Source organism: Phyllopteryx taeniolatus, chromosome 5 (genome assembly GCF_024500385.1).
Source record: "Phyllopteryx taeniolatus isolate TA_2022b chromosome 5, UOR_Ptae_1.2, whole genome shotgun sequence".
Lineage (NCBI taxonomy): Eukaryota > Metazoa > Chordata > Actinopteri > Syngnathiformes > Syngnathidae > Phyllopteryx > Phyllopteryx taeniolatus.
In genome coordinates, this window is record NC_084506.1 from 16,917,417 (window position 1) to 16,942,796 (window position 25,380).

Sequence of the window (25,380 nt, forward strand, 5' to 3'; positions counted from 1 at the left end):
CACAGACGTACCTCTTTTACATTGGGCATTGGATTAAATCCACACTGGTTACAGACCGTTGCTTTGCATTCCGTGCAGGTGTTGAAGTTGGGAGCAGCTTTGCCATCCATGTTGAGTTGTACCTTACAGAGTGGGCAGGTGGACTGAGCTGCTTTTAGAGCCCCCTGAGTGTCTGCAGGTGCCTTGGGGGATTCAACTGGCGCTTTAACAACTTTATCTTTTATGACTGAGGGAGTAGTTTTCCCCTGTGGTTTGTCCAGTTTTGCTTCCTCTGTTTTCTGGAGAGCTGGTGCTTTGTTGTCTTTTGCAGGTAATGTTTTAGGAGAGGCAGGCGGTGTTGTTTTAGGAGAGGCCTGCATGGATATCTTGCGTGGCGTCGGCGGTGTCGTTTTAGTTTCATCTTGAACAGCTGAGGTTATCAAACTGGATGCTGAATTTAAGAAGGATGATCCGAAGCCAAACATCTTCCCAGTCACTGATTCAGCAGGTTTGGCGGCAGTGGGTTGTGTTTTAGGACCACCAAAACCAAAGAAGCCTCCCGATTCCTGTATTGCAGGTTGAGTTGTTGGTGGTACAGATTTGTTTGGAGATTTTATGGCTTTTGCAGGTTGTTGGGAAGTTATTTTTGCTGCTTCTGGTGCTGTTGGTGGAACAACCTTTTCAGTAGAGATTACAGATTCTAGAGGCTGCTTCTGGGCTAATCCAGGATGTACTTTAGGGGTCTTCTCAGGTAAAACAGATGCAACATTAGTCTTCTTGATTGCAGTAGGACCACTTTTTTCAGGTAATGAAGCAGCTGCAGGTGTTGCCTTGTCATTCAGTTCACCAACAGCTGGAGATTCACTTTCTTTGGTTGTGACAACACTAACAACCTTAATGTTTAATGGAATGGTGTCTTCCTGAGAAGCTGGTATTGCTGTATCTTTTTCCTTTGAGGGCGGGGGTGTTTCTTTGCTCGGGGATGGTTGTGCTTTTATAAGGGGAAGCCCAAGGGGTTCAGAAGCCCCAAGTGCCCTTTGCATCTGACAGTTAAGACACAGCCACTCTTTTCCCTAGCAACACAAAACAGATATAATTATTGCCATTTTCAACAACAAACACAAATTTGATCGATTTGATGCAAAAGCTATAGCTTACTTCTGCTTTATTCGGCATGGGACTAAACCCACATTTGTTGCAGACTGTGGATTTACATGCAGTGCATGTGTTGTAATTGGATAAAACCTTGGAGTCCATATTAAGGTCAACCTTGCAAAGAGGACAATTAGACTGGGTTGCTTTGGGAGGAACTTGGGAGGTCCCTACTTTTGAAGGTTCTTGTGGACCATGGTCCGTTTTCTTTGTTCCTGCCGGAGGAGCTTTGACCTGAGGTTCAGTTTGCTCTGATATCTTTTGCTCAACTGACTTTACCTCCTTCGTGGATGTTTTGAGTGGGGAGACAGCAGGGCTAGACTTGACCGGCGGAATCTGAGATGCTGACACTTTATCTGAGCCTTGCGCCGGGGCGGACATTTTACGAGAACTCGGTGGTGTCATGCGTGATTCCTCATGAACGGCAGATGTTATCAAAGATGATGCTGAACTGAACAGGGTTGAGCCAAATCCCATCATCTTGCCGGACACTGCTTCGGCTGTTTTGGAGACACCTTCTTGAGATTTTTTGGCATCAATCCTTGTTTCTTGAGTTGATTGTACTGCAGAGGGAGCTGATTTGGCAAGTGTTTTATAAATGAGGTTAGGCTCCTTGTTTGGGAATTTGGAGGGCTGTTTATTATCCTTATCCACCAATTTTACTACCGTTCCCTGCACTTGCTTATCTGATGGCTCTGTTGTTGCAAGGGAGCTTGGTAAAGGACAATCTTCTTTCTTCTTTAATGAAGATTCCACATCTGTCCAGACAGGAGAAGCTTGTTCAGTCAGTGGTTTGTCAGCAATTGAACCTGCAGTTGACTTCTCTTCAGGTGAAGGTGCCGAGGAGATTTGAACCTCCTTTGTAGGTGGTGATCCAGTTTTAATCTCTTTTATCAGGACTGAGACAGTACCAGGGCTCTTTTCTTTCTCTTGTAATTGTACTGGTGTCGGTTCATCCTTCTGGTTTTTGTCCAGGACATCTGATTTCTGTGTTGAAATTGTATCTTTAATTTGATCGGGAGTGGCAGCAGCTGGGGTCGTCACTTTCTTGGGTGATGGCTGAGGTTTCATCACCGGCGGCTCGGCTACTTTTGTTGCTGAGAGAGCTCTTTGCATCTGGCATGTCAGACATAGCCACTCCTTTTTCTACAACGCAACAAAAGAAAGTCATGAATGTTAAATGTCCTTTTACTTACTGTTGAAAAAAAACGTTTATGTATCTTCATGTATATTTAACTGACTACAATACTTACATACGAGCTTTACTCACATTTGATACATTTGGCATTGGGTTAAATCCACACTGCTTGCAGACAGTACTCTTGCAGTTGGTGCAGGTATCATAGTTTGGTAGCTCTTTGGACCCAATGTTGAGTTCAGCCTTACAAAGTGGACAGGTGGACTGGAAATCTTTTTGAGATTTGTTCACTTTGGTCTGTTCGGATGAGGATGATTTAGCCAGCTGAGTTTGGGCCGGCTTTGTCTGTTGCTCCTTCTTTTGGACAGTTGGGGGTTGACTCTGTTTCGTGGGGGACATCTTGGGTGAAACTGGTGGAGTTGAGTTGATCAAGGTGGAGGCACTGCTGAAAATAGAAGATCCAAAGCCAAACATTTTTCCGGTCACTGACTCTGCTGGCTTGGAAGTGTCTGGTTGGGTTTTACTGCCACCAAAACCAAAAAATCCTCCTGACTCAGTGGCATTACTCTTCTTACGTTCAGCTTGCCTTGTCTGGCCTGGTGATGTTCTGACTCCTGGTATGTTTTTATGATCCTGTGGAGTCTTTTTAACAGGAGCTGAAATGTTGTCTTCCGGACCATCTGGCTTATTAGCAGCCAGAGAAGCTGCAGCAGGCTTTGCTGTCCCAACTGTTGGTTGTCTCTGAGGTGAGATTGTTATCGATGCTACTTTCTTTTCAGTTTCAGCTGTGCTCGTGACATCTTTTGCGGGTACATGTGAGTTGGTAGTCGCAGCTCCTGGGGGATGGCTCGCAACTAGAGCATGCCGCATCTGGCAGGTGAGACACAGCCACTCCTGAACCTAAAAAAGTAAGGTTATTTCAATGACATATGTACTGTATGTGTGATTCCAATGTTTAACAAACAGCAAGTAGAGCATACAAATTAAGACATGCATAATGTTGATAGAAGGAATCGTTCAAAGGCTTACAAAAAGTAATTGTATTTGTATTGTTAAAATATTTAAATTTAAATGTATAGTTTTACCTTTGTTTCGTTTGGCATGGGGTTAAACCCGCACTGATTACATACAGTGTTTTTGCATTCAGTGCAGGTATTGGAGTTGGCTTGGTGCAGTCCAACTTTACAGAGTGGACATGTAGAACCTGGTTTAACAGCTGACTTGGTAGCTTCTGCAGGCTTTGGAGGTTTTGTTGTCTTATTATCTCCTGTAGAGATATTACCACCTGATGGAGGGGTGTTATCCTGCTGTGTTGACTCTGTTGACTTCTTCTGCGGCTCTTGCTTCTGAGAAGTATCAGATTTAAGCTCCTTTGCAGAGGATTTTTTGGGAGAAGTTGGCGGAGTGGTCTTTGGCTGATCCTGAACAGCCGTTGTTATTAATGAAGTTGCTGAGCTGAAGATTGAAGAACCAAAACCAAACACCTTTCCTGAGACTGAATCAGTAGGCTTTTCTGCATTCGGCTTAGATTTGGTAACACCCACGCCAAAAAATCCTCCAGTCTCTTGCTGATTTGCTGAAGTGGCATTGCTCTGCTTGTGTCCATTTTGGCTTGCCTGATCTGGTGATTTCTCAGGAACGGGCTTCTCATTTTTCTGTTGTGTTCTTGCATCAGGTGCTGGACTAACCAACTTCACTGAGGTGATGGAAGTTTCAGGTTTGTTTGACATAACTGAAGCTGTGGATGACTTTTCCTGTGGGTGTTCAGCAGTGTTGAGATTTGACTTTGTTTGCGATGTAATCGGTTTGGTGGTGTCTGTTGACTTGACCACAGCTGGAGCTTTACGATTTGCTGCTTGATCTTGATTTTGAGAAACTGGTTGCCCAGATGCTTCAACTGCTCTTTTCATCTGACATGTAAGACACAGCCATTCCTTTTTCTGAAATAAAGCAAAAATATATCAAAGAAATACAAATACATACAGAATTTACAGAGTATAGAGTTACCTCTCCAATGGGCACTGGGTTAAATCCACATTTGTCACAGACAACAGTCTTACACTCGGAGCAGCTACTATAATTTGGAGGTTCTTTAGCGCCAATGTTTAGTTTGACATGACATAGTGGACAGTTTTCCTGGTGTCCATTAGGATGGGTGTGGGACATTATGGCTGCTTTTGGTGGCTGTGATGAATCTTTATCATGCTTGCTCTGATTTGATTCTTCGTTTTTCTTGACCTCCTGAGCGAGACTTCCAGGTCCTTTCGGTGGTATTTTGCTGGGGGAACCCGTTGGTGTACTTTTGGGAGAAACGTTAAGCCCAGCTGCCATCTTTGAGGAGACCTGCACTGGGGCGGACATCTTGCGAGAGTTTGGCGGTGTCGTGCGTGACTCTTCCTGAATAGCCGATGATATCAAAGTAGATGCCGAGCTGAAAATGGTAGAACCAAAGCCAAACATCTTCCCAGTAATTGAGTCTGTTGTTTTGGATGCATCGGAAGTGGTTTTAGGGCCACTCGAGCCAGATTGGTTGTATGGTTTCTGGGTATCTGAAGTGACTTTGCTCTGTTTTGGACCAGAATGAGTGGTCGGGTCTGCTGGTTTCTGAGAGCCTGACTTCATTTGAGGTTCCTGGTCAGAAACTGGGGTACCCTGTTTATTCTGTTCTGGTTCTTTAGCAGTTAAAGGCTGGATCCTCTGGGGTGTACTCAGTATGGAACCGTCCTTCATATTACCAGGTCCTGCAGTCTGCATTTTTGGAAGCATGTCAGAGTTCAATACATCCTTCTTGGTTGTTTCAACTTCATTTGAAATGATTGTCTTCTGAAGTATGGATGATGGAGGGGTTTTATTTACTGCATTGGGTGGTTTCATTGGAGTTTCAGATGCATTCATAGCTCTTTGCATCTGACAGTTCAAGCATAGCCATTCTTTTACCTAAAAAAAGCAAATACTGAGAATAAGAAAAGCAAACATTTACATTAATTGCATATTGTTGTTGAGCAATGACAAGCATCTATCCATCCATCCATGCATTTTCTATAGCGATTGTTCTCATTACGGTCATAGTTACTGAAAATGGAGCCTAAGCTAGCTGACTTCGGGCTAAAGATGGGCTACACCCTGGATGAGTCACACATATAGACAGACTACCATTCACCCCCCCTGGACAATTTAGACTGTCCAATTAACCTAACATGAATGTTTCTGGAATGTGCAGGAAGAGTAAACCGGCGAGTCCCCAGAGATAACCCACGCAAGCATGGGGAGAACATGCAAACTCCACACAGAAATGTTTAAAACCTGGCTCTCCTGACTTTGAGGAAGATTTGCTAAGCAGTACATTACAATAATAAATGAGAATATAGGTTTTAATTACCTTTGACAGATTTGGCACAGGACTAAATCCGCACTGGTTACAAACAGTTTTTTTGCATTCCGTGCATTTGCTGTAATTGGGAGGATCCTTTGAGCCAAAATTAAGTTCAACCTTACATAGAGGACAAATAGATTGGCCTTCTTTGGGTGAAATCTGGGAAATAGACACCTCGTTTGAATGATCTGATGGGGGTTTAGATGGTAACAATGTGGATGATTTGGGCTCCTGTTTCTTTTCCGGTTCTTGCTCCTGAGCAAGAGCTGATTTAGTCACCTTTGTGGAAGGGATTTTGGGGGACAGCGGGGGTGTAGTTTTAGGCTCCTCTTGGCCGGCTGAGTTGATTGCTGAGCTGAAGATTGAAGAGCCAAAGCTAAACATTTTCCCGCCTATTGAGTCAGTCGGTTTGACTGTGTCAGCCTGGAGTATTGGACCGCGGGATTCTTCTTGTGCCTTTGAAGCAGAATTAGTCTGCTTTAGCCCATACGTAATTGTTGCTTCCAGGGGCTTTTGAGGTCCCTTCTTCTGGTCTTCCGATGGAGCTTTTGGACCTGAAGCTGGAGTAAGACTTTTTTCTTGTGCAACATCTGTCTTTGCAGATTCCTTTCGAGGTGTGTCCTTCACTTTGGACTCAGCAGGTGTTGGGCTGTCCTTCGCTTGAGATTTTTGCTGTGTTTTCTTCTTGGCGATCATCATCATGGGTGTTCCTGGAGGATCTGATGCTCCCAGGGCTCGTTGCATTTGACAGTTGAGGCATAACCACTCCCTCACCTATAAAAGAGTACATAGTGTTTGTTAAAAATAACAAGAGCATAAATAAACCAAATAAATCGGCTTACCTCCTTAACATTTGGCACAGGGTTGAATCCACATTGGTTGCAGACAGTGTTTGTACACTCTGTACAGGTGTTGTAGTTGGGCGCATCTTTTGAGCCAAGATTGAGGTGTGATTTACAGACAGGACAAGATGACTGAACAGGTTTGGAAATACCTAGGGGAACGAATGCTTTCTTTGTTGGCTCTGATGAAAGTTGGTCTCCTCTCGGCTGCTGGCTTTGTTCTGTTTTCTTTTCTGGCTCTGGTTTCTTTACCGAAGTGGAATCTTTTGAAGCAGGCATCTTGGGAGAAGCCGGTTCTGGTGTCGGTTTTGGTTCATCTTGCACAGTAGAGGACATCAAAGTGGATGCAGAGCTGAATATGGAGGAACCAAATCCGAACATCTTCCCTGTCACTGACTCGGTAGGCTTAGTAGTGTCGGGCTGCTTTTTAGGACTGCCAAAACTGAAGAATCCACCTGACTCTTGCTGTGGAGCTTCATTGGCATTGTCCTGCTTTTGTGATTGCTCTGTTTTTTTCTGGAGATCTGCCTTCACGTTGTCCTGCTGTGCTTTATGAGCAGGAGCTGGGCTGGCCTGTTTCTGACTGTCTTTTGCTTTAACAGCTTCAGCCTTAGATGACTGTGCTCCCGGAGTCCTCTGTGGAGAGCCCGGCACAGGAGTCTTTTGCAGTGCAGGCTGTCCAGGAGTCCTTTTCGATGGGGAAGTGGCCAACTGGTCGTCTTTAGGAGGTTCGATTGCTCTCGTCGCACGTTTCACCTGGCAGTTCAGACAAAGCCACTCCTTGCCCTTAAACAACACAGCAAATTAAGGTTAATTAGTCCATGCTATAAGCCACATTTACACCAAGCAGTTCAGTTAATTTGTATTTGTGTCCTCATTAGGGTCGCGGTTGACCTTGAGTCAATCCCAGCTGACTTTGGGCGAGAGGGGAGGTACACCCTGGAGTGGTCGCCAGTCACTCGCAGGTCACATAAAAACAAACAAATCACATTCACATTCAAACTCACATTGAAAACGATGGACAATTTAGAGTCTCCAATGAACCTAACATGCATGTTTGTGGAATGTGGGTGGGAGCCATGGTACCTGGAGAATACCCAACTCCACACAGAAGGGCCTAAGCAGGAATTTGAAACCTGAACATCTCAACTGTGAGGCTGATGTGCTAACCACTACTTACTGTCAACAAGAAATATGGCTTCCAGTCCTCTTTCAATCTTATCAAATGCCACTTTTTTTTCCCTTCCATTTATTTTATTCCATGGTAACACGTAGACAGTTCTCTGTTGACCAAACAGGGCTATGTACCACAACAAAGGGACACTGAAAAGTTGGATGCATTGGGATCTTTTAAATCATAGAAACACAGCAAACTGAACTCAACCAACAATTGAAAAAAAAAAGAAAAGAGGGAATAGCGTATAAAAAAAGACATTCAATTCCTAAAAAACTGACACTTTATTCCAGGAACACATCAACAAGACAATAAACATGTTTTTAATCAAATTTTGTGGGACGCAATTTAGGTAAGAACGAGACTCAATTACTGTATATGTAATGTTTTTTTTGTTTTTTTTTGTTTTTTAGCACAGAGTAATTTTATAGCAAGATTCGACTCTGCACATCATTGTTACAGGGTGAAGCAGCAGCCTCTGGGTGTCGTTGGCAAGCTCGCCCTTACGAACCGCACATTGTTCATGGAATTACAGTCGAGTGTCAGGTCCTTTGTGCTTCAGACTGCTAGTAAAATGCCTTATCTATTTACTTCAGTGTGTGTTCGCTCGCCTCCGTACTACGAGCCTGCAAGGTGTGAATGTGTATTTTTAGCGTGGAGGCAAGCATCTGAAGTCTGCTTTTGAGCAGTGTTTAAGAGAGGTTATAGAAAGCTAGAGTTGAATTGGAATTAAATGTTTGTCATCGATGACACCGCAGAATAATAATGATATTGCGTTTGGTCTGTGAGTAATCCCCCTTCAGCAATGTCGGATCAAATAGATACACAATTGTTAAGTTAAATAGAAAAAAATACTGCAGAACTGTCAGATTCAGTCAGACTCATCCGGCAATTGTAACAATGAACGTCCCCCAGACTGAGCCCACTCACTCAGAAAAACAAAGCGACTTGCTTTCAATCAGTGACGTCATATCACGTCTCGGCAAAATTTGGTATTCTCGGGACACATTTGATTTTTATAATGGACAAATGAGTCAAGTCATTTGAAGATGAGGTTGAAAAGAATAGAAGTTAAAATGTATAAATAGTTTTAAAAATAAATAATTTCAACCTTGAATTTTAATTGCATTATTTATAATTCATTTGATAGTCAATTAACCAATTATTCAGTAAAAACAAAAGCCAGTGCAATTGTTTATTTTAAAATATTTTGTAATTATTGTTTACAATAAATACATTTAACAAATTATTTGATGAGAAAAATTCATAATAAATAAATGAAGAATGAATATGTTTTAATTAACAAATTAAATAAAATGTAAAATCAGGGAAGAGCAAAGTATGACCGCAGACCACATATGACTCACTTTGTTCTTTAATCCAGCCCAAGGAGCATTTATTAAGACCCCTAATATTTATTTTATTAGTTTAGCCATTCATAACTAAAATTGGTTACTAAAAATGCATTTTTTTATTTATCTCATTAAATAATTGTTTAATTGATTCATATTAAATAATATAATTTAAAAATGTAAAATAAACTATTATTAATAGATTTTCTATAAGCCATTTTATTTAAAAATGGTTTTGTTCAATCAATTAATCAAATTAATTATAAATAAAATGTTTAAGTGAATTATTATTTTATTATTAAATTAAACTATTTTACAGACATTACCTATAATAATTTAACTTCGACCTGGCCCATCCTTCTGATTAAAACAAATAAAATAAAAATAAAAATCAAATGTGGCCTTAGTGCACAAAAGTTTGCACACCCTTAGACGTAATTAATGCAACAAATATTACAGGACCCTTGATAATGTGATCATGGCACTATTACTGTTGTTGATAGGGCTGTTGTTGTTGTGCTCATTGTTCTCTCGTTCCTCCTCCGACTGCCCAAACCCTCTATCCTATTTTCTCTCTCTATCTAGACTCAGTCCCTTGGCTCTGTCTCTCCATCTCAAAATAACCAGTCGACGCAGACGTTCGTCCAACAGAGCCTGGGTTCTGTTCAAGGTTTCTTCCTTTGAGGGAGTTTTTCCTTTGCTCCCTTGCAAAGTGTTGGGGTTCATTTGGTTTTCTTTAATGAATGAGGAGTGTGGTTCTTGACCTGTTCAATGTGCAAAGCACATTGAGATAACGTCTGATGTGAATTGACGCTATGTAAAGATAAATGACTTAATATAAAAGCAAGGTGGGACGGATTAAAAAAATAGCAGGCTTTATGTTCTTCCCGGGCCATATTTAGCCCACACTTTCCTTGTACAACTCCAATTCCAATGAAGTTGGGACGTTGTGTGAAACATAAATAAAAACAGAATACAATGATTTGCAAATCATGTTCAACCTATATTTAATTGAATACACTACAAAGACAAGCTATTTAATGTTCAAACTGATAAACTTGATTGTTTTTAGCAAATAATCATTAACTTATAATTTTATGGCTGCAACATGTTCCAAAAAAGCTGGGACAGGTGCCAAAAAAGACTGTGAAAGTTGAGGAATGCTCATCAAACACCTGTTTGGAACATCCCACAGGTGAACAGGCTAATTGGGAACAGGTGAGTGCCATGATTGGGTATAAAAAGAGCTTCCCTGAATAGCTCAGGCATTCACAAGCAAAGATGGGGCGAGGTTCACCTCTTTGTGAACAAGTGCGTGAGAAAATAGTTGAACAGTTTAAGTACTATGTTCCTCAACGTACAATTGCAAGGAATTTAGGGATTTCATCATCTACCATCCATGATATCACCAAAAGGTTCCGAGAATCTGGAGAAATCACTACATGTAAGCGGCAAGGCCGAAAACCAACATTGAATGCCTGTGACCTTCAATCCCTCAGGCCGCACTGCATCAAAAACCGACATCAATGTGTAAAGGATATCACCACATGGGCTCAGGAACACTTCAGAAAACCAATTTCAGTAAATACAGTTCGAGGCTACATCCATAAGTGCAACTTGAAACTCTACTATGCAAAGCAAAAGCCATTTATCAACAACACCCAGAAACGCCGCTGACTTCTCTGGGCCCGAGCTCATCTAAGATGGACTGAGGCAAAGTGGAAAAGTGTTCTGTGGTCCGACGAGTCCACATTTCAAATTGTTTTTTGAAATTGTGGACGTTGTGTCCTCCAGGCCAAAGAGGAAAAGAACCATCTGGACTGGTATGGACACAAAGTTCAAAAGCCAGCGTCTGTGATGGTATGGGGCTGTGTTAGTGCCTATGGCATGGGTAACTTACACATCTGTGAAGGCACAATTAATGCTGAAAGGTCCAGGTTTTGGAGAAACATATGCTGCCATCCAAGCAACGTCTTTTTCATGGACACCCCTGTTTATTTCAGCAAGACAATGCCAAACCACATTCTGCACGTGTTACAACAGCGTGGCTTCGTAGTAAAAGAGTGCAGGTACAAGACTGGCCTGCCTGCAGTCCAGACCTGCCTGCAGTCCAGACCTGTCTCCCATTGAAAATATGTGGCGCATTATGAAGCGTAAAATACGACAACAGAGACTCCGTACTGTTGAACAGCTAAAGCTGTACAAACAAGAATGGAAAAGAATTCCACCTACAAAGCTTCAACAATTAGTGTCCGCAGTTCCCAAACGTTTATTGAATGTTGTTAAAAGAAAAGGTGATGTAACACAGTGGTAAACATGACCCTGTCCCAGCTTGTTTGGAACGTGTTGCAGCCATAAAATTCTAAGTTAATGATTATTTGCTACAAACAATAAAGTTTATCAGTTTGAACATTAAATATCTTGTCTTTGTAGTGTATTCAATTCAATATAGGTTGAACATGATTTGCAAATTATTGTATTCTGTTTTTATTTATGTTTAACACAACGTCCCAACTTCATTGGAATTGGGGTTGTATGATAAAATCCATATGAGTCTGTCTTACCTCCTTAACATTTGGCATGGGGTTAAATCCACACTGGTTGCAAACAGTGGTCCTGCATCCAGTACAGTTGCTGTAGTTGGGAGGGTCCTTGGAGCCCATGTTGAACACCATCTTACAAAGAGGACAAGAGGATTGGCCTTTTTTGAGAACGTGGACGGGTGATTGCGGAGGGTCCGACGGAGAACGTCCTCCAGTAGGAACCCTGGCCTCTTCCGGTTGTAGTTTCTTCTCCTGGACGGCAGCAGGTTTGGTCTGCAGTTTGGGAGATATTGGCGGTGTGGTTTTGGGCTCATCCTGAACCGCCGAGGTTATCAGTGTCGATGCGGAGTTGAAAATGGAGGAACCGAATCCAAACATTTTCCCTGTCACTGACTCCTCGGGCTTTGTGGTTTTCGACGCACCAAAGCCGAACAAGCCTCCAGACGCCTGTTCATTGGCTGCACCTGGGCCGGTTTTCTCTGGGTGTTGTTTCTGGGAGTCTGGGCCGGTATGTTTGGGACTTGCTTGGCCTTTAGGTGCTTCACTTTTGGCTGCTGATGTATTTTGAGTCCTGTTGGGTGAACCTGATGCAGCAGGCGATGGCATTTTGGAGGGGGATGGCTTTGGCATTTTCGGTCCTTCAACTCTCTTTATCTGGCAGGTGAGACAAAGCCATTCGGAAACCTGGAGAGCATGAAGACGAACAGAGATGAATAAAAAATCATTAAATGTTCCCGGATGAATTCAGAATTCTTAATTGGCATTATTAGCAGGAGAAAAAATACACGCACTCTGTACTTAAGTACAACTACAGAAACTGGTAGAAGTATTGATTTAACTCCTGTTAAGTAAAAAAGTAAAAACTGAAAAAAGTAAAAAATACATTTTTATTGGCAGTTTTATACCATTTTGATACAGTACATAACTTGGCATAGTGGAAAGAAAAGTGTGTATTCCCTCTTATTAACTTAGTGCTCATGTTGGAGGCGTTTTTTTTTGTTTGTTTGTTTTTTTTTTGTGTTTTTTTTTTAAACCAGTAAGCTACATTGGCTGGACTTCAAAATGTGTTCCCATAGCTTTGGTAACATTGTGAGCTGATTAACAAAAAATACTAAATTAGCTAATGACAACAACTGAAAAAATACACCTTACTTGTATGTTTCTTTTAAATTAGGCGGAGAATTTTTTAAAAGCCAGATTATCGTGTTTTTCTAAAAGCTTCCAGATGACAAAATGCATTCGTTATGAATCATTTTTGTAGCCAACAACATCAAACAATTCTAATTAATCAAGCCATGGATGACAAATATCTTGGTTCTCGACGTGTGTGTCGTGTCGTCATCCGCGAAAGTTGAAAAAAATAACTCGGCCTATTTTCACAAAGGAGTAGAAGGTAGGTGGTAAAAGTAAAAACTTTTCAGCAAAATAAATACTGAAGTAAAGTACAGATACCTGAAGAACCTACTTAAGTACAATAACAAAGTTGTTATACTTGGACAATTCCCGTCACTGATTATCAGAAATAACATACAATAAAGTAACACAAAACTCGCACAACTTCAGTTAGAGGTGGCAATCATACCGTGAGTGCTATACTACTATATTACAGTAGCACGATATTTTGCTGAGAATAGCAGTAGTATCATGATATAGCCATTTTGCTATAGGCAAAGATGCCACAAGATGGCGCCAAAGCCCTGGCTTCTGGGAGGGTAGTAATTGGCGTCAAGGAAGTATGTTGATGTGATACATCTCGACAGAGAGTCGAACATATTTGTATTTTGAGGAGTTGCTCATGTCTTCGTAGCAAGTACACATGCACTTCCGACGCATTTTAACTTCAAATCAAGTAATCAAATGCATGTCATCTGTAAGCTATTTATATTTTAGAAAATGGTGAGTTTGCAATGATGTCAAAGATGTACTAACCACAAACCACTACTCCACCTATATCAGTGATTCCCAACCTGTGTGCCGTGAGAGAGCATCGGATGTGGCGTGGGAAATCCTCCACCGTCACTTAATTCATCCGAAAATTATTTATTTACAAAGAATGTACAACATATCTTTGTTCATCTATCTCTGCCGGTGGTGTATAGTGACAAGATTGCAAGTAACCTGTGTATCCACTGTGGGTGACATTTTTGTTTGATGGTATGTCGTGTGATTGTTTCTAATGTAAAATAATGTGCCTTGGCTCAGTAAAGGTTGGGAAACACTGTATTTGTCTGGGGAAGATCTAGAAATTACTTACATCAGCGTCTGGGGGGCTGAAGCCACACAGGTTGCACACTTGAGTTTTACACCGTGTGCACTCTTTATGGTTTGGTGCTTCCTTGGTGTGCATATTGAGTTTGGTCGTGTTGCAAACGGGACAAATTGAAGACCCTCGCGTAAGGTCCGGCATGACCGGTCCTATTGGGCCTCGTTGCTGGGCCTGCTGCGGTGCGCCCTTAGATGAAGCCTGTTGTGGGGTGACTTTGGGGTAACTCTGTTGTTGAGGGGATGGCTTCGGTGACCCCTGTTGTTGCAGAGACGGTTTAGGTAGTCCTGATTGTTGCTGAGATTGTATAGGGGGCCTCTGCTGTTGCACAGATGGTTTAGGTTGCCCCGTTTGTTGCAGGGATGGTTTGGGGGATCTCTGCTGTTGTGGGGATAGTTTAGGTGTTTCCTTTTGTTGCGGGGATGGTTTAGGGGATCCCTGTTGTTGCTGTTGCTGTCCAACCTTGGCCGTTCCTAGCTGGGGCTCTTGCATTCTAGTTCCCGCTCTAGCTACGTCACCGTGAGCGTGTGGTGGACCCCCGGGCTTGGGTGCACCTTGTTGCTGCGAGCCTTTCGGTTGACCTTCAGGCTGTTTCGGGGGTCCCGCCTGTCCATTGCCATGCAGCTGCGGTGGTCCTTGTTTTGCAGGTGGCTGGCTCCTCTGCACAGGAGTGCCCTGGTTGGATTTCGGGGCTCCCTTCTGTTGTGGTTGGCCTTTACTGGGGTCCGCACCTGTCTGATGCTCTCCACTTTTCTGGCTTTTGTCTGCGTCACCATCATCGCCAAAGAGACCAAACTTGTTGACAGCAGAGGACACAGCACTGAGCGGGTTAGTCCCACTGAGGAATTTGGAAGAAAACATATTGCGATCTTCCTCCTCCTCGTCCTCGTCTCCTTCCTCTTCTGTGTAGGAGCTGGAGTCTACAGAAGCTTCTGAGTCAGAGCAGGAGCCGCTGTCTGTTCCCTCTCCTGGCGCTCCGGCCGGAGCCTGGGGGGGTGCTGTAGTGGGTGCGGGGAAGAGAGCATCGACGGCCCCGCTGCTGCTGCTGCTGCTGCTACTCCCTGGACTCTCCTCTGGCTCGGCATCTACATGAGACTTCCTGGGGAGGGAGGAGGGGGAGATGGAGGAGCAGGGGAGGTCAGGTTTGACAAGGTACAAGATGGAGGGATAATGGAAGGGAAGCAAATTAACATCAATTCAATCTCTGTATCAGTGTGTTTGACTGCAAACATGAATGTTGAATACAAAGAGCATACACGATGTCTTATGATTTCCTACAGCACAGGTGTCTGTGGGCCAGATCCAGATCCTCCCTGTCATCATCAAAAATGATGTCCCGCAAACGTTTGCCACAATTTTTCCTTCACTTGACTTCAAAACTAGTTTTCCATCATACAAATGATAACTAACCAAAAGCAGAGGCAATTATGTAACATGATGGGGCGATTATCCATACATTCTAGTTTAGTGATTCCCAAAGGGGTCCCTCTATTGGTATACAACAGAATTACTAAATTAAACACAGTCATGCATCCATCCATTTAAAACATGAAATACAATCAATGAATGAAACTATCTCATCAACCATTGGCAAGAAAATATAGGGCATTACAAATGACATTGAGACTTAAAAAAATTTGCAAGTGTTTGTAGGTAGCTTTGCGTAGCATTTAAAAGCATTAGACAGTGGCAGGCTGGGACGGGTCTTGGTAACTAAACCAACCCATAAAGAGCTTGAACAAATTATTATCATGGCTATCATGGTTAGAGCGTCAGCCTCACAGTTCTGAGGAGCCGGGTTCAATCCCCGGCCCCGCCTGTGTGGAGTTTGCATGTTCTCCCCGTGCCTGCGTGGGTTTTCTCCGGGCACTCCGGTTTCCTCCCACATCCCAAAAACATGCATTAATTGGAGACTTTAAATTGCCCGCAGGTGTGACTGTGAGTGCGACTGGTTGTTTGTTTGTATGTGCCCTGCAATTGGCTGGCAACCAGTTCAGGGTGTACCCCGCCTCCTGCCCGATGACAGCTGGGATAGGCTCCAGCACGCCCGCGACCCTAGTAAGGAGAAGCGGCTCAGAAAATGGATGGATGGATGGATGGATGAAGGAGAAGAGAGTTAGCCGAGCACAAGTGCTATCAGTGGCTACTTTGGTCGCGCTGGTAAGGCAACAGCAGCCTTGAAGTACAGTGAACCCGCGCTATGTCGTTCTTTCTGTCACTGCAGTGTGTGGTAGCTGACGAAGTTGTTAGCAATGAATGCATGAAACCAATGCATCTCAAACTACATCTCACAACCAAACACACTGCACTTAAGGACAAAACAGTGGATTGTTTTTGTTTTCCGTAAACCTTCAGTTGTATTTAATTTTTAAGCTATATTTAGGTACAATTTTTACTTAACTTTTATGTGCAATACATCTTAATTTGTTCATGTTTTAAGTATTTTTTTAATATTTAAAAACTAATTATTTTCAAATTGTACACAATTTGACAGTGGCTTGCAATAATAAGAAAAAGAAGGAATAAAACCTCTGCCTCGTTTTTTATATACACTTAGGCCTACTACACGAATAGCAAAAATCCGTGAGGAATTTTTACCCCTTTTAAAAGGTTTAGAATTGCCTAAAGATGCCACAACATGGTGGCAAAGCACTACTTATGTCCAAATTAAACTCCCCAACATACTTCCTTGACACTAAGATGACACCAAATGGCGCCAAAGCGATGTGTTAGCACAAAAACAATTTTTATTTAATTTTTTAGCAAATAACAGAAAATCGTTCCCCCTCCCAAAAAAAAAGAAAATGGAAATGAGTGAAGTTGTGAATGCGGAATCGCGAATATGCGAGCATTCACTGTGTTGGGGGTAAAGAGACCCACTGTTCTAATCGTTTCCCGATAATCCCCATTGGCAGTGTACCCATAGCTCATTGTGACCAATAAAGATTTTTGAATTAATAATGAACACCGTGACCAAATTTCAGCACAGTCTGACTTGTGTCATTTAACCAGTCACTGCAAGCGCACTAACTAACCACTCACACTACGATGCCACCCAATCATCTCCCCTTGTTACACGCCGATTATTACTCGGCGTCCACTCATGCTGTTACATATGTGATTAATTCTGCACACACACACACACACACACTCCAGTAATGTCCGGTTTGCATATCACTCCGAGCCATTGGAGATCAAGGCTGGCACTGTTGCTTGTGCGTGGAGCAGGTCGGAACCAGCTCGGGTGAGCACCGCATGCCCATTACAATCGTGACAGATCCATCATTACATGGGACAATGTGTATATGTGAAATGAAATGACAATTGGGGGGGCGGCGGGTGTGGGGGGGGGGGATTGCAGATTGCTCATTGGAACCGATGCAAATTTTATCTAGCATCACCTCTTTCTTTGTATTCATGATGAGGACATAAAATTGCATTGCAGCAGCACTGGTCCAGTCCCCTTGCTTACCTCCCCCCTAACACATGACATTTTGCAGCCAATCCACAACATCACACAAGAAGCCCACGACAACATGTGAAACGCTTGGTGGGAGATTGTGAAGCGTGACGGATGAGAACGGAGTCATCCTCCACATTTCTGTGCGCGTGCCCTTGACCGGGAGCTACACTTCACACTCATTTCCTTTAAAATTAATCCAACATTAAAAGAGCGCAGGAGGAGGGAAGCACTGTCCACGCTGTGTGGCGTTGAGAGAGGGTGAAAAAAGGAAGAGATGAAAAAGAGCGCTCCGCATCTCCTCCCACCCCACAGCATCCTTCACCCTGCGCGGCCACAATGTCAAATGGCAAGTCGCATCCTCGATTTTCCGCGGATGTAAACAAGGCGAATACCTTCAGTGAGATCCGATCCGTGTGGCCATCCTGCTCGCCGATGATGGGCTCGCCGTGTGCGGGGCTGGAGAGAGCAGGAGGGCATAGGGGCAGCGGCGGACGGAGGGAGCGATGATCAGCAACATCGTCCAGAGGATGATTGGGGGAAAAAAAAAAAAAAAAAACCTCTGCAGTGCGCATGCGTCGCATCTGACAGGTGATCACAATGCACGGCCAACGAAATTAAAGGAGACGCGAGGGTTTTTGGGTCCACGTGACTCACGTGACCAAACGAATAGCCTGTTTAAAAAGGCAGCTATTGCAATATGATTATTTTCAGAAAGAGTAAACATGCTATTGAAAATGCAAACCGTTATTGGCACATATGGATATTAATGAATATACTTCTGGTGTATTGAAGATGCAACTGGACATTTTGACGTACATATTTATTGGACAATCTATTAGGTACCCCTGCATCATTTATAAAAACTGCCATTATAAAGCTATTAAACAAAAACATAGTAGATAATAATAATAATAACAATGTTTTATAAAATAGTACAGTTGCAATAATATATATAATAATATGCTATATTATCATTTAATAATAATAATAAAAATAATAATGAAAATAAGGAGGCGGCTGACTGGTTAGAGCGTCAGCCTCACAGTTCTGAGGAGCCGGGTTCAATCCCCGGCCCCGCCTGTGTGGAGTTTGCATCTGCTCCCCGTGCCTGCGTGGGTTTTCTCCGGGCACTCCAGTTTCCTCCCACATCCCCAAAACATGCATTAATTGGAGACTCTAAATTGCCCGTAGGCATGACTGTGAGTGCGAATGGTTGTTTGTTTGTATGTGCCCTGCGATTGGCTGGCAACCAGTTCAGGGTGTACCCCGCCTCCTGCCCGATGACAGCTGGGATAGGCTCCACCACGCCTGCGACCCTAGTGAGGAGAAGCGGCTCAGAAAATGGATGGATGGATGGATAATAATAAGGTCTTTATAAAATAATCCTCCCGAAGCACTCCCCACAGGACCCCCGAGGGACACGGTCGAACGCCTTCTGCAAGTCCACAAAACACATGTAGACTGGTTGGGCGAACGCCCATGAACCCTCAAGGACCCTGCCGAGGGTGTAGAGCTGGTCCACCGTTCCACGGCCAGGACGAAAACCACACTATTCCTCCTGAATCTGAGATTCAACTTCCCGACGGACCCTCCTCTCCAGCACCCCAGAATAGACCTTACCAGGGAGGCTGAGGAGTGTGATCTCCCTGTAGTTGGAACACACCCTCCGGTCCCCCTTCTTAAAAAGGGGGACTACCACCCCAGTCTGCCAATCCAGAGGCACTGTCCCCAATGTCCATGCGATATTGCAGAGGCGTGTCAACCAGGACAGCCTCACAACATCCAGAGCCTTTCGGAACTCCGGGCGAATCTCATCCACCACCGGGGCCTTGCCACCGAGGAGCTTTTTAACCACCTTGGTGACCTCAACCCCAGAGATAGGAAAGCTCGCCTCAGAGAACCCAGACTCTGCTCCCTCATGGGAAGGCGTGTCGGTGGAATTGAGGAGGTCTTCGAAGTATTCTCCCCACCGACTCACAATGTCCCGAGTCGATGTCAGCAGCACCCCATCCCCACTATACACATTGTTGATGGTGCACTGCTTCCCCCTCCTGAGACGCCGGATGGTGGACCAGAATTTCCTCGAAGCCGTCCAGAAGTCGTTCTCCATGGCCTCACCGAACTCCCACATCCGGGTTTATGCTTCAGCGACCACCAAAGCTGCATTCCGCTTGGCCAGCCAGTACCCATTAGTTGCCTCAGGAGTCCCACAGGCCAAAAAGGCCTGATAGGACTCCTTCTTCAGCTTGACGGCATCCCTCACCGTTGGTGTACAACAACGGGTTCGGGTATTGCTGCCACGACAGGCACCGACCACCTTACGGCCACAACTCCGGTCAGCCGCCTCAGCAATGGAGGCGCGGAACATGGTCCACTCGGACTCTATGTCCCCCGCCTACCCCGGAACATGAGCAGTTCTGTAGGAGGTGGGAGTTGAAACTACTACTGACAGGGGATTCCGCCAGACGTTCCCAGCAGATCCTCACAATACGTTTGGGCCTGTCACATCGGACCGGCATCTTCCCCCACCATCGGAACCAACTCACCAACAGGTGGTAATCAGTTGACAGCTCCGCCCGTCTCTTCTCCAAGTGTCTAAGACATGCGGCCACAAGTCCGATGACACGACCACAAAGTCGGTCGTCGAACTGTGACCTAGGGTGTCCTGGTGCCAAGTGCATGTGTGGACACCCTTATGCTTGAACATGGTGTTCGTTATGGACAATCCGTGATGAGCACAGAAGTCCAATAACAGAACACCGCTCGGGTTCTGATCGGGGTGGGGGGAGGTGGGGGGAAATTCCTACCAATCACGCCCTTCCAGGTCTCACTGTCATTGCCCACGTGAGCATTGCAGTCCCCCAGCAGAACGATGGAGTCCCCAGCGGGAGCGCTCTCCAGCACCCCCTCCAAGGACTCCAAAAAGGGTGGGTACTCTGAACTGCTGTTTGATGCATAGGCACAAACAACAGTCAGGACCTGTCCCCCCACCCGAAGGCGGAGGGAGGCTACCCTCTCGTCCACTGGGGTGAACCTCAATGTACAGGCGCCGAGCCGGGGGCCAATAAGTATACCCACACCTGCTCGGCGCCTCTCACCGTGGGCAACGCCAGAGTGGAAGAGAGTCCAACCCCTCTCGAGAGGACTGGTACCAGAGCCCAAACTGGGTGTGGAGGCGAGTCCGACTATATCTAGTCAGAACTTCTCGACCTCACACACCAACTCGGGCTCCTTCCCTGCCAGAGAGGTGACATTGCACGAGCCAGTTTCTGTAGCCGGGGATCGGATCGCCAAGGTCCCTGCCTTCGGCCACCGCCGAGCTCGCACTGCACCCGACCCCAATGGCCCCTCCCACAGGTGGTGAGCCCATGGGAAGGGGGATCCACGTTACCCTTTCGGGCTGTGCCCCATGGGTGCAGGCCCAGCCACCTGGCGCTCGCCTTCTAGTCCAACTTCCAGGCCTGGCTCCAGAGGGGGGGCCCGGTGACCCGCGTCCAGGCATGGGAAACCTGAGTCCATTGTGTGTCGTCATCATAAGGGGTCTTTGAGCCGTGCTTTGTCTGGTCCCTCACCTCGGACCTGTTTGCCATGGGACCCTGCCAGGGGCATAAAGCCCCAGACAACTTAGCTCCTAGGATCATTGGGACACACAAACCTCTCCACCACGATAAGGTGACGGCTAAAGGAGGGGTATAAAATAATACATTTGTAATAATATTTTACATATAATAATAATATTTTATAAATAATACAGTTGCTATAATATTATCAATATCATCATCATTTGTATTATTCATACTTGTAGTAGCAGTAGTGTTATTGTCATCCATCAAAATGTCCACATGTGAAATGGCTATGTGGAATATAAGCCCATCCATTTGAATAATCACGGAAATGTCAACCTGAGATGGATTTGTCGTAACATTGAGTGAGCAAATTTGTGCTTGCTAAGCATTTCCCAACATCGGGGTACACCAAAGAGGATGTGCTGCTTTCCATCAACAAGCACAAAATCAATCTTCTTTCCAGGCATTTTCTCTTGCGGTGCATTTTATTAGCTGTTTTTATTTTATTTTATTTTTTTTTTTTTAATGAGGACACGAGACAGTAAATATCTAGAGGCGGGAAGCACCTCTGTAAGGTCACTGCTCTCTCTTTTTTGTGGTCTTCGCACTGACTTCTTTTTTATTAAATTCCCACTAGTAGATGTGCTGCGCACAGACAACCTGCTCAATGTCATCCTGATGTTGCTGAGTAAACAACATGAGAGGAGAAGAAATAACACGTCTGAGCGTTGTAATATAAAATATATATATATCAGTACGCTTTTTAGCATCTCTTTGAGTCAAGCAGGCAGCCTGTTTAGAAGGAGGCCCAAAATTTAAACCCCAAATCTTGGAACTGTGAACCGGATATGCAAACCGTTATTCCACTAAATTCAATTTTAAACTATCGCCTCCTGTTAATATTTGCACAATGGATGACTTTATCCACCATTGGTGTTGAAGTGTGAATGAGATGCGGGGGAGGGATTGAGAGTGAGATCGTGCGTACTGTATCTGTGCGTGGGAATTCTGTGTGATGTGCTGATGAACAATAGTCAGAAATCATTTTCATTCACTTTGGACTGCTCTACAGTGTTTCCAACTCGTCCTCATAATACGGCACTTAAATCAATTGTTGTTGTTGTTGTATCCCGACTTTTGAACATCAAACGTGGAAAAATCGGAGGGCGGTGTAAGCTAAAGCCCATACACTGCAATTTGCACTCTCGCTATCCAGTTTTCTCCCACGCACTAGAGAGCCGTACTCAAATCCCTCGCAATAGCTCAAGCGTCGTCAAGTCAAACACGAGGAGTGAATTGTTTGCTTCCCCGTCCCGGTGGTGTCATGTCTAGCCTGTAGCGTAGTCATGGGATTATGCCTTCCATACATTCACACACGGACGAGCAAACGACCGTTTTACGACATTCCAGACAGCAATTGACAATCACCCCACATAACATTTGGTAGCGGCAGATGGGCAATTGTTTAATTTCGGGAAGAGTAATAATGTTCCCGGGTCAATTTGACCCATAGTGTGTTTATATATACAAAACTGTCAGAAACTATGCAATTTAATCCCGCCAAATAAATAAATAAATAATTTTAACGCTCTTGTTAGCTTCGATTCTCAGTAACAATCAAAGTCCCTGTGTCTTTTTGACACGCGTGTCTTTGGTTGTTTTAATGCTTCAGACACAAAAATATGTTTTTCTATAATCCTGCCAACTAATTAAGGCAATACCTCATTTTAACTGCCTTATCTACGTTTATTAGGAACAGTGATAATGTTCCCGGGTCAATTTGACCCAGCACGTTACATTCCTGTCACATTAAAGTCCAGGAAACAGTATTAATATTCCTGGGTCAGTATGAACCGGGGTCTATTTAATTGTACAATACTGTCAGAAAATAAATAACAGGGGCAATAGAGTACTTCATCCCCCCAGCTGTTACATTTATTTCTCAGGAACAGTAATAATATTTGTGCGTCAGTTTGACCCAGGGCTTGTTTAATTATACAATAGCGTCAGAAACAATACGTTGGGCAAAGGTATGATGATTATACATTGTGGTTGGCTACTACATTATGTTTTAGGGGGCGGGGGCCTCTTATTAAGAACAGTGATAATGTTAATGGGTCAATTTGACCCGGCACTTGTTTGATTATACTATAGTGTCAGAAACAAAATGAACTGTGTAATCCTGCCAACTGACAAATGCAATACTTCATTTTAGCCCTCCTGTTACATTCGAGTCCCAGAAACAGTATTAATATTCCTGGGTCAGTATGACCTGGGGTGTATTTATTTGTACAACAGTGTCAGAAACTAAATAAATAGTGTAATCCTCCTAACTAACAAGGGAAATACATTACTTCATCCCTCTGACTGTTACATTTATTTATCAGGAACAGTAATAATATTAGTGGGTCAGTTTGACCCAGGGCTTGTTTAGTTATACAGTGGCGTCATAAACAATACATTGGGCCAAGATATGATGATTATACATTGTGGTTTTCTACTACATTTTTTTAGGGGCCGGGGGCCTCCTATTAAGAGCAGTGATAATGTTACTGGGTCAATTTGACCTGGCACATGTTTGATTATACTATAGTGTCAGAAACAAAATAAATAGTGTAATCCTGCCAACTAACAAAGGCAATACTTCATTTTAGCCCTCCTGTTACATTCAAGTCCCAGAAACCGTATTAATATTCCTGGGTCATTATGACCCAGGATGTATTTATTTGTACAACAGTGTCAGAAACTAAATAAATAGAGTAATCATCCTAACTAACAAGGGCAATATATTACTCATCCCCCCAGCTGTTAAATTCATTTATCAGGAACAGTGATAATATTTGTGGGTCAGTTTGACCCACGGCTTGTTTAGTTATACAATAGTGTCAGAAACAATACATTTGGCCAAGATATGATGATTATACATTGTGGTTGTCTACCAGTTTTTTTTATTTTTAATTTTTTTTAAGGGGGGGGGTACATTTTCTTAATTCAACAGATTAACTAAATGTGGTCCTTTTTAGAAGGAATGAAAATGTCAATAAATTAGGATCACTTCTCGCACAGCACTTGTATTGGATGTGGTTAGATGTTGTGGCCAGTAAGTGTGCATTGGCTTCCACGACGATAAACAGTCACCTGTGTTTTCTGTTCTGGCAGGCCTGCCTCTCCATCCACTCCGACATTAGAAAGGCGGCATCACTTTTATACTGGATTTGTATTCTCACCCCTGCACATTCAACACACACAGGCACACATATCCTCTCCCTTTCTGTTTGTCTCCCTCTTTCTGGCTGGCTCCCAGTCAAACAAACAGCGCTTACGAGCAGTACTTATCGCTCTCATTTTAATTAGGCCGACACAGCAGCGCGTAATGCACCATGGCAGTTTCCCTTTTGGATGCGATTGTCGCAGTTGAGACTGACTGCAACTTCTGCAGATAATCACAAAAGTCACCCTCAATTACATTTGACAGATCTTTTTAACCAAGACTCACCTCTGGCGACCTTTCAGGAAGGCGAAGCAGTTTTTTCCCGGCATGTTTTTTTTGTTTTTTTTGGGGGGGGGGGGTTTCTACCAGCCCTGTGGTGAATGGCAGCAACCCGTGTAGGTCTGTGTGCCTGCTGTGTGTTTAGAAGGGGGAAGGTGGGTTTGTCAGCGTGTAATCAATACAGTAATATGATCAGCCACCTTGAGGGTAGAGTCAGCACATTTGACTTTACAAGCAACACTGCTCTCAATAGCCTGTAGTTTATATATCATTTATTCATGTAGAGTTGTAGTTATGGTATAGCATTGGTGATCCATAATACCGCTGCCTGTTGCTACATATGTATATATATTCTTTTTATTTATTTTTTGGGTACGTGATGCAGCTGACTATTCTTGCAGCTTTTTAGTCATATTCACATCTGCGTATACAGTATCGAATACCATATTATGATATAGTATTGTGTAGTATAGTATTCTGCTGGTAGTTAGTATTGCTAAATGTATAGTTTTTGCTGCATACAATGCCGCTGACTAGACTTGCTGCTCTTTAAATTCACATCTGCATATAAAATACACATAGTATACTACAGTATAGTGTAGTATACAATTGTGCTAGTAGTAAGTATGACGTTATATGATTTGGTATGGTATTGTAGCATTTTCTGTTCACATTCACATCTGAGTATATACTGTAGTAGTGTAGTTTTCTGCTGGTAATTAGTATTGCTACTATACTTTAATTTTAGTATTATTCTAATTATAGTAACAGGGTTGCAAATGTTGGAGTTTTTTTCTCAAGTACTTGCTAGCAGTGTTAGCTGATTTGCTAAGAACAAAGTTAGCAACATACTGTACTGTAATAAGAAAAAATACATTACAGTTGAAAGACATTGGACTTACCTTACGCCTCCTAATGGTCAGAGCATTTAGCTTGATGATGTCATTTCTGCTGAGTCATGTAGCTCACTTTTTTTCTCTTCCTCAATATGGCTAAAAATGTTTAATCACATGGTAGGTTAATTGAAGACTCTAAATTGCCCGTA

At 43.6% G+C, this 25,380-nt stretch overlaps 1 protein-coding gene across 8 annotated transcripts in view; it reads right to left on the bottom strand.

Moving 5' to 3' along the window:
* pclob (piccolo presynaptic cytomatrix protein b) overlaps window positions 1-17,809 on the bottom strand; it is a 58,401-nt gene extending 40,592 nt beyond the window's left edge. For all 8 annotated transcript variants that reach the window (XM_061773232.1, XM_061773228.1, XM_061773226.1 and 5 more), the window contains exons 1-10: window positions 17,672-17,809; window positions 13,808-14,915; window positions 11,575-12,237; window positions 6,485-7,270; window positions 5,649-6,416; window positions 4,277-5,206; window positions 3,355-4,209; window positions 2,402-3,169; window positions 1,138-2,277; window positions 12-1,052 (exon numbers count right to left, since the gene is read on the bottom strand). In XM_061773232.1, the coding sequence (XP_061629216.1) occupies window positions 12-1,052; window positions 1,138-2,277; window positions 2,402-3,169; window positions 3,355-4,209; window positions 4,277-5,206; window positions 5,649-6,416; window positions 6,485-7,270; window positions 11,575-12,237; window positions 13,808-14,677 (7,821 nt within the window). In that variant the 5' untranslated portion in view covers window positions 14,678-14,915; window positions 17,672-17,809. The remainder of the gene's footprint in view (window positions 1-11; window positions 1,053-1,137; window positions 2,278-2,401; window positions 3,170-3,354; window positions 4,210-4,276; window positions 5,207-5,648; window positions 6,417-6,484; window positions 7,271-11,574; window positions 12,238-13,807; window positions 14,916-17,671) is intronic.
* Window positions 17,810-25,380: the final 7,571 nt, after the last annotated feature.